Source organism: Malaclemys terrapin, chromosome 15 (assembly GCF_027887155.1).
Source record: "Malaclemys terrapin pileata isolate rMalTer1 chromosome 15, rMalTer1.hap1, whole genome shotgun sequence".
NCBI lineage: Eukaryota > Metazoa > Chordata > Testudines > Emydidae > Malaclemys > Malaclemys terrapin.
This window is the reverse complement of record NC_071519.1, coordinates 1,588,540-1,597,583: the sequence shown is the minus strand read 5'-3', so window position 1 is coordinate 1,597,583 and position 9,044 is coordinate 1,588,540. Positions and strand designations below refer to the sequence as shown.

The following is a 9,044-nucleotide window of genomic DNA, read 5'->3' as shown; positions in this document are numbered from 1 at the left end:
TCCCCACCCCCTCAGCGCGCCCCTCCCCCACCCTCCCCCCAGTGACCCCCACCCCCCCCCCAGTGACCCCCCCCTCAGCGCGCCCCTCCCCCTCCCCTCCTCAGCGCGCCCCTCCCCCAGCCCCCCCAGTGGCTCCTCCCCCTCAGCGCGCCCCCTCCCCCCAGCCCCCCCCAGTGGCCCCTCCCCCTCAGCGCCCCTCCCCCACCCCCTCAGTGCGCCCCTCCCGTGACCCCTCCCCTCCCCCACCCCCCTCAGCGCGCCCATGACCCCCCCCTCCACCCCCCAGTGACCCCTCCCCCTCAGTGCGCCCCTCCCCCAGCCCCCCCCAGTGGCCCCTCCCCCTCAGCGCCTCTCCCCCACCCCCTCAGCGTGCCCCTCCGTGACCCCTCCCCTCCCCCCACCCCCTCAGCACGCCCCTCCCCCCGTGACCCCCCTCAGCGTGCCCCTCCCCCCTCAGCGCGCCCCTCCCCCACCCCCCCTCAGCGCGCCCCTCCCCCCCCTCAGTGACCCCCCTCAGCGCACCCCTCCCCCCCTCAGTGACCCCCCCTCAGCGTACCCCTCCCCCACCCCCCCCAGTGACACCCCCTCAGCGCCCCTCCTCCCCCCCGTGACCCCCCTTAGCGTGCCCCTCCCCCACAGTGACCCCTCCCCCACCCCCCTCAGTGACCCCCCCTCAGCGCGCCCCTCCCCCTCAGCGCACCCCTCCCCACCCCGCAGTGACCCCCCCTCAGCGCACCCCTCCCCCCGCAGTGACCCCTCCCCCCAGTGACCCCTCCCCCCCTCAGCGCGCTCCCCCCCCGCAGTGACCCCCCCCGCAGTGACCCCTCCCCCCGTGATCCCTCCCCACCTCAGCGCGCCCCTCCCCCGCCCCCCCGTGATCCCTCCCCCACCTCAGCGCGCCCCACCCCCTGTGACCCCCCTCAGCGTGCCCATCCCCTTCAGCGCGCCCCTCCCCCTGTGACCCCTCCCCCAGGGATCGCTCCCCCTACCCTTAGCGAGACCCCTCTACCAGTGACCCTTCAGTATGACCCTTCCCCACCCTCCCCTCAGCGTGCCCCTCCCCCACAACAACTCCCATGTGACCCCTCCCCCACAGAAATCCCCCCATGTGACCCCCTTCCCCACCCCTCAGTGCACCCCTCCCCTTCTTCTCCCCACGCCCCTTCCGCAGCGTGCCCCCCCGTGCCCTTCCCTCACCCGCTCAGCGTGCCCGGTCCCCCACCCCCAGCGCAACCTTCCTGCAATATGACTCCTCCCCCACAGTGCTCCTCCCCACAGCCGCTTCCCTGTCCTCCTCAGAGACCTCCTGAAAGCCTCTCCCACACCTCCTGTGTGATCTCTCTCCCATCTCCCCATAGAGACCCCCTTCAGCCCTGATCCCTTGTGACCCCTCCCCACAACCCCTCCTACACACCGCCAGAGCTCCCCCCCAGAGCCCATCCCTCACACCATCAGAGACACCCCCAGTGTGTTCGACTACACGTCCAGAGCCCTAGTCTCTCAATATGGGGCTCCTCCTGGGGATGGGAAGATACCCTGTGTCACGGAGGTATTGGGGGACTCAGGGCCCTGCACCCCCGGCTTCCTGCGATTCACCATGACTCTCAGCCAGCCAGTAAAGCAGAAGGTTTATTTGGATGACAGGAATACAGTCCAAGACAGGTCTTGCAGGCACAGACAACAGGGACCCCTCAGTTAGGTCCATCTTGGGGTCCCGGGCATCCAAGCCCAGCCCCCCTTGGGAGGTCAGAGCCATCTATGCCCCCCAGCCCTCTCTCCCTGCCTGCTTCCAGCACTCTGCCTTCAGCGACCCCTCCACAGCCTTTGTTCAGTTTCCCGGGCTAAGGAGTCGCCTCCCCTTCAACCCCTTCCTGGGTTCTCATGTTACACACCTCAGGTATGCGCCCTCGGGCGCCCTCGGGCAGATCCCATCCTGCAATGCAGACTATCCCAGAACACTCCCCTGTCAGCATTCACAGACCACCGTGAGAACAGGCCCAGTTCGTCACACCCTGTGGGTATGGGATTGCCCGATCTCCTTCCCTGCTGGGACTTGGGGTGCTCCTAGAGCCCTGCATGTCATGTCCCCTTTCCAAATGCAACCTCCTCCTCAATTCCTGCCTCTTCTCAAACACCCCATGGCCCTGGAGACACAGGACCTCTGGGAGGGGAGTGGGATCTGGTGGGTCAGAGCAGGGGGGGCTGGGAGCCAGGACTCCTGGGTTCTCTCCCCAGCTCTGGGAGGGGAGTGGGGGCTGGAGGGTTAGAGCAGGGGGGGCTGGAGCCAGGACTCCTGGGTTCTGTGCTCAGGACTTGGCACACTGGCACAGCATTGGGATTACGTGTGTAGCAAAGCCTGGTGTTGGCCACTTTGCCATGGCCAAAGATGTTAATCCACTTGCTGCGGCCTGAGGGTTTCCTTGGGCAGGAGGGGCTGGGATTTAGCCTGACTAGGAGGGTTGAGAGGGACAAGGGGCCCCTCATTAGCTGCTATTTCTCTCTTAATACTCCTCAGAACGTGCCTAGCAAATGTGCTCTTAGCATCTGGCCGCTGCCTGGGACCCTTGCACCTCTAGGGAGCAGCTTTCGGGGGAGTGGCTGCTCAGGAGGATACAGGGTCTCTTCCCTCTCGGGACTAGGGACCAGCTAGCCCAGGGGAATCTGAGAACGGGCTAAAATCTTTCATATTCAGTAGGGCACTGGTTAGAGTTTTCTACCCCACGCGTCTGAGGGGGCCCCTTCATGCCATCCCCCGTAAATCTGTGCCACCCCTGGATTGTCCAAAGCAAGCGAGGCGAGTGGTTTCTGTTATTAAGTGCTTCCTAAATCTCTTCTCAAAATCGGGGGTTGTGGGGTCGATAAATAAACACCGTCTCCTCCCCCTCTTCTGCATGGGTCAGAGTCCAAAGCGGAGCGTGCGTCCGAGAGTTGTTTGGCTGTCTGAATTTTGGACCTGATGATTTGAAGGCTGTGGATGGCTGTGGCAGTCGCTTCCTGGCAAGCTGGCTAATTCCCACTTGCGTGTTTGTAGTGGGTAGAGCCGTGGCTTTGTGAGGAGTGGCTAGTGGAGCGGACTGACTGTCAGGGCCCCTGTGAGAAACGAGGCGAATATTACCCAAAGCTTTGGTTGTCAGCTCTTTGGTGGGGTCCTGATCCATGAGGGCGCTATCCCAATACAGACGATCGCTTTAGATCCTCATTAACTGCACCGCGTAGGCTGGTCTCCTCCATTTTGTCCTTTGTCAAATACTCTCTGTGGCCCGCAGCATGGGGGCGACTGTCTTCGTGCAGCCCCTGGACCTGGTGAAGAACCGCATGCAGCTGAGCGGGAAGGGGCCAAGACCAAAGAGTACAAAACCAGCTTTCACGCTGTCAGGAGCATCCTCAGGAAGGAGGGGCGTCCGCGGCATCTACACTGGGTATGAGGGGATGGGTGATTGGGGGCGCCTTTGTTCTGGCACAGGGGGGTTGACGAACAGGACATGGGGCCGTTCCCCTCTATGGGGGGTCAGCCCCAGGGTGGGAGATTGGCTGTCTCAGGCAGGTGGGGAATGGGAGGCAGGGTAGGGGGCGCCGGCATCGGATTTGTCCCCAAGGCAGGGACAGGCAGCTTTGAGGGGGGGCCAGGAATGGGAACATGGGGCCTTTCCCCTCTAGGCTACACCTTGTACCACAGCCCCAGCTCTGTAGTGACCAGGATCGTTGCCTGCGGCAGGCGCTGAGTGGCCCTGCAAGAAATGGGTAGAGCGTTAATGTCTATCAGTTCTGCTCCTTTCCCCAGTGCGCTGGGTGCTCGTGAGGGCCAGGGCACGCGTGGGGCTGGCGGGCAGCCATCGCTGGTGCGTGCAGCCGGGAGACGTGTGTTTTGTGTTGCTGGACTGGGCCGGCCTCAGGTCCTGTGAGCTAACGCACCTAATTCTCATGGTTGCTGCGGAGCTGGCCCCAGGCGAGGACCCAGGCATCCAGCAGCCACACAGGCCCATAACCTTCCTGCCCTTGGCAGGCTGTCGGCGGGGCTTCTGAGACAGGCGACCTATACCACCACCCGCCTGGGCATCTACACCATCCTTTTCGAGAAGCTCACCAAGGCGGACGGCACGCCGCCCAACTTCTTCATGAAGGCGGGGATCGGCATGACGGCTGGGGCCACCGGGGCCTTCGTGGGCACACCGGCTGAGGTGGCGCTCATCAGGATGACGGCGGACGGCAGGTGAGCGGGGTTGACTGCATGCGGTGCGGTAATGCGGCTGTTTTCCCGTCTGGCAGCGGTGCTGCTAGCCCCCATGAGAAACCCTGGTGCCCCCAGACTGCTGCTGTAACCCACTAGGCCATGCTCCAGAGGGGTCTGGGCCTCTGAACTGCCCCTTGCTCCCCTCCTCTGTTCCTGTTCCCAGGCTGCCCCCGACCAGAGGAGAGGCTACAGCAATGTCTTCAACGCGCTGCTGAGGATAACCCGCGAAGAGGGCGTGCTGACACTCTGGCGGGTACGGCGCTCGTTGGGAGGGCTAGGCCCGGCGGCAGATGCACCCAGGAGAATTCGTTTGGGAGATGGGGGGGCAGCTGGGTTTGTGGGATCAGCCTGTGATGGGTTCCTCCCCGGGGTACCACCGAGCCTGCCTGACCCACCAGCCTGGGCTCCCACTCCCCTGTAATGCTGTGACAAGCTGCAGCCGTGCTCCTGGTCTCACACTTTCACCAGCATTCACACAGGTAGGGACACATCAGCTGCAGAAACAGGCCCAGACGCTGAGATCAGCTCTGCACAGGAAGGCTTCAGCTAAGGGACTGCCCAGATACTCAAGTGCACCCCTTCCTCCCCCCAACCCCGAGGGTAAACCCAAACGATAGCGTCTTGTGCTGCACAGGGAACTGTACAGCTTAAGCTCTTGAAATTCGCCCCTTCCCTCACTGTGGAGGGGAATATATACAGCTTTTTGCCTCCTGTTGTGACTGCCACATACTAGTTTTAGACAAAACAAAAATAGGTTTAGTGACTACAGACAATGGATTTTCAGCGATAGCAAACAGATCAAAGCAGATTACCTAGTAAATAAACACAAACAATCTAAACTGAACATGCTGAAGAAATTGGAGCTGTCTAGCAAATGCTGTTTTAGGCAGATTGTAGAGATTCTTGAAGGCAAGTGGCACTTGCTTGCAGCTGAAAACTCCAGGGATTCCTTTCGCAGGCTAGAAATCCCTCGCGCCTGGGTCCATCCCTTCTCCCTCAGTCCCAGTCCTTGTTTCTCAGGTGTTTCGAGTGTCTCCTTTGGAGGGGGAGCCAGTGAAGAAGAATCAGGAGGATGCCACTCCCCTACCTTAAATTGCTTTTCCATAAGGCGGGAACCCCTTTGTTTTCAAACTTGGTTCCCACACCCCTCAGTGGAAAAATACTGGCATTCCAAGATGGAGTCCAGTACCATAACCCTAAACCTCCCCAGGGGGAGATCAGCATCTTCTAAGACCTTTTGTTCTCCCAATGGTCCGTTGACTTGTTCCCAGCCAGCCACCTCGCCTGATTGAATTCTGTCTGGTGGGCGTTCCCCAGGTGCAAACACATTTGTAATAGATGCAGAAACAATATTCTTAACTCCAGATACCCAAATGATACATGCATACAAATAGGATAATCATAGTCAGTGAATCATAACTGTTTCAATGACATTATACAGGCCGTATCTTGCATAAAATACAGCGGAGATATGCCATAATCCTATCATCATATTACTATGGGGTGTAATGCCACACAGCCGATGGGCAAACACGTTCAGGGGGCCGAAGGGGTGTTAGTCTGTGGCAGGCATCTGCTGCTCATGCAAGGCAAGCACTTAGATTCCCCATCCTCGTGACTGCACAGTGTTTCCCGTGTCATCCCCCCCCCCCCCCCCCCCCCCCCCCGTTAACTGCCCCTCCTCTCTTTGCCTCACAGGGCTGTGTCCCCACCATGGCCAGAGCGGTAGTTGTGAATGCTGCCCAGTTAGCCTCCTACTCTCAGTCCAAGCAGTTCTTGCTGGGCTCCGGTAAGTCCCGGTCACATTGTGTCTGACATAAAACGCATGGCTGAGGGATAGCACTGCACTTCAGCCAACCAATATGCCGTTATGCTGGTGCATGTCCCCTGTTAACCAGTCCTGACTGCCCCCCCGGAGGTAGTTAAGTGTTACCCACATTGGACTGAAACACAGATTGGGGGTGGGGCTGCTTCCCAGTATCTCATTGGAAGAGCCAGGGAGAAAACCCAGGAGTCCTGGCTCCCAGCCCCCCTGCTCTGACCCATCAGCCCCCCCTCCCCTCCCAGAGCCAGGGAGAGAACCCAGGAGTCCTGGCTCCCAGCTCCCCCTGCTCTATGCTCAGTGAGACAGGTGCTCGAACGGCTTAGCTCTGACCTCTAGGGGGGTCCTAAAATCCCCCCTCTCCCTCCTCTCCAGGTTACTTCCGAGACAACATCTTCTGCCATTTCTGTGCCAGTATGATCAGCGGGCTGGTGACCACGGCTGCTTCGATGCCGGTGGATATCGCCAAGACCAGGCGAGTGGCAGGAGCGCTGGGTGTGCCCTCGGCACAGGCTGAGATGGTTGAGGGGGGGCACGGCGATGGTCAGGAATAGGGAGTGGAGGGTTGTGTGGCTGGGGGAATCCACCCCTGCCTTGCCTTGTGGGTATTTTGTGAGCTGAGTTGGTGAGTTCTCAGCCCTAACGGGACTGCAGTGCCCATCACCACAGGAGGGAATCGCCCCGTCAGCAGCGAACAGGCCACGGGATTTGAACTCTTCCCCCCCCCCGCAGGGATGCATACATAGGGAGCATTACCCATAGTGCACCAGTTCTGGGGGCGGGTCTCAAAGACTTGACTTGCTTACCTTGCAGGGATCCCAGGGCAAGCTGGTCTGGGCTGCAGGTTTCCCTGTGTTCCAGATCCACCCTTGATCCCTTGCTATGTGGAAACTGATCTCTGTGTATAAATAAGTGGCACTCAGCTGCTGAGTGCCTGCTGCTGGCTTAAAGCTTCCTCCCCCATTTCCCCCGGGCACACAGGATTCAGAACATGCGGATGATAGATGGGAAACCGGAGTACAAGAATGGGCTGGTAAGTGACAGCTGGAGACGGGGGAGGTGCTGGGATCCGCCGTCTTGGGCCCTTGGGGTGTTGGGTTCCTTTGATGAATATTCCTGTGTCCAGAGGGCAGGTTCACGCTGCCGCTCCATGGGCAGGTTTCTATTGATAGCGCAGCTGTGCTTCCGTCCCAGCCGTGGGGAAATGGACGGGGGCTGTCAGATTGGGGGCAGGGTGGATAATCGATGCTGTGACCAGAAGGGCGAACACCATCCCGGGCTGCGTAAGCGGGAATCTCGCGTAGGGGCAGAGAGGCGATTTCACTGCTAGATCGGGCCCAGACGCTGCCCACAGTTCCGGCCGGAGGGTGAGTCCATCGGAGAGGGGTCAGAGAAGAGCCAGGAGAAGGATTAAAAAACCTGCCTGCGAGTGAGAGACTCCAGGAGCTCAGGGAAGAGGTGGCGAAGGGGTGACGGATCCCGGGCTGTAAGTACCGACGCAGGGAACAGATATTTAGTAAGGTCGAACCCAGCCCGAGGGCTGGAAGCTGGAGAAGTTCAAGTGTAAATGTTTGGTGGTGAGAGTGGGCCCTTGCCCGTGGAGTCCATCGCCTCAGCTCAGATACAGGGGGTTCTGAGCCCCTACTGCACGGCTAGGACGTTTCCCTCAGTGAACTCCCACTCTGTGGTGGTCAGTTCAGGAATTCTTACTGCTGCCCCATCTCGGAGTCTCCCGCTTGGCAGGGAACCCCTGCGGTCGCCTTGCCTTGCAGCTGCCAGGGAGAACAGGACACTGGTGTGGAGGAACATTTGGATCAGGCTTTGAACTCAGAGCCACTCACCTGGTGGACCCAGGGTGTGAATCGGTGTCACTGGGGTGGGGGAGAAAACACTTCTCCAACTGTCCGTGTCTAGGGAAAGCAAAGGGGACGCAGGATGACAGTCAAGTGAAGGCCTATGTTGGTCACGTTCAGCGTGGCATCCTCCTTAAATATACGCAGGCTGCGCCGTGCGAGAGGGGGACAGGCGTCTCTTCACCTGTCCTGAATCCATCTGGCCACTGGGGGGCAGTGGCCTGTCAGAGATGGGACATGGGAGAAAAGCCGTGGGACTGGCAGTGCTCTGCTGCTATTCATTAAAGGAGGCTCAGGCACGGTTGTACAGCGAAGGAAACTGAGGCAGAGAGAGCATTTGAGAAGTGGCTTTCTGGAGGCTACAGAGTCAGTGACAGAAGCAGGACTAGAACCCAGGAGTCCTGCCTTCCCGCAGCTTGCTCGAGCGACTAGCCGGTGCAGGGGCGTTAGCTGGCCGGAGCTGGCACAGGGCGGCCCCGGAGTACTGTCTGCCGCGTACTGACCTCTGCTTTCTGAATTCCAGGATGTGCTGCTGAAAGTCATCCGCTATGAGGGGTTCTTCAGCCTCTGGAAGGGCTTCACCCCCTACTACGCCCGCCTGGGTCCCCACACGGTCCTGACCTTCATCTTCCTCGAGCAGATGAACAAATTCTACAAGAAGTTCTTCCTCAGTGCCTAAAAGGAGGCCCTGCCCTGCCCTGCCACTCCTGGGCGCCCCCTCCCCAGACTGCAGCGCCTCCGCCGGGGAACCAGACCCGGCTCTCACCGGGTCCGAAGCAAGGATCTGGCTGGAACCCCTCCCCTTCCTGTGTGTTTGGTGTCAGTCATGTCACAGTTCTTCCCTGCTCCCCGAATCACATGAAAGGATCGGCGGGGAGGACGGCACAGCTTCTGTCTGGACTGGGGTGGGGTGCTCCAGATGGCTCTGGATTATTTATTGGGGGGGCCCAAGACTGGGCCAGTACCTTGGAACGGAACCCCTGGGGTAGCAATGGCCGACCCACGTGCAAGGTGTAGGTCTGTGCATTGGGCCGAGGTTTTTATCTTGTCTCTCCCCCTTCTATTTGCTTTGAACTCAGTAAACTGATCATGGTCCTACGGGCATGTTTGCTTTGGGGGGTGGGGAGGAAAGACACCT

At 60.1% G+C, this 9,044-nt stretch overlaps 1 protein-coding gene across 1 annotated transcript; it reads left to right on the top strand.

Annotated features, from left to right (window-relative positions):
* The first annotated feature begins 3,009 nt into the window (after window positions 1-3,009).
* Window positions 3,010-9,004, top strand: SLC25A11 (solute carrier family 25 member 11). Its single transcript, XM_054005403.1, is given in 9 exon segments — window positions 3,010-3,328; window positions 3,331-3,395; window positions 3,397-3,419; window positions 4,004-4,210; window positions 4,328-4,484; window positions 5,930-6,020; window positions 6,429-6,528; window positions 7,035-7,086; window positions 8,430-9,004. Coding segments are annotated over 9 exon segments (912 nt in total). The 5' UTR covers window positions 3,010-3,267; the 3' UTR covers window positions 8,586-9,004.
* The last annotated feature ends 40 nt before the right edge of the window (window positions 9,005-9,044 follow it).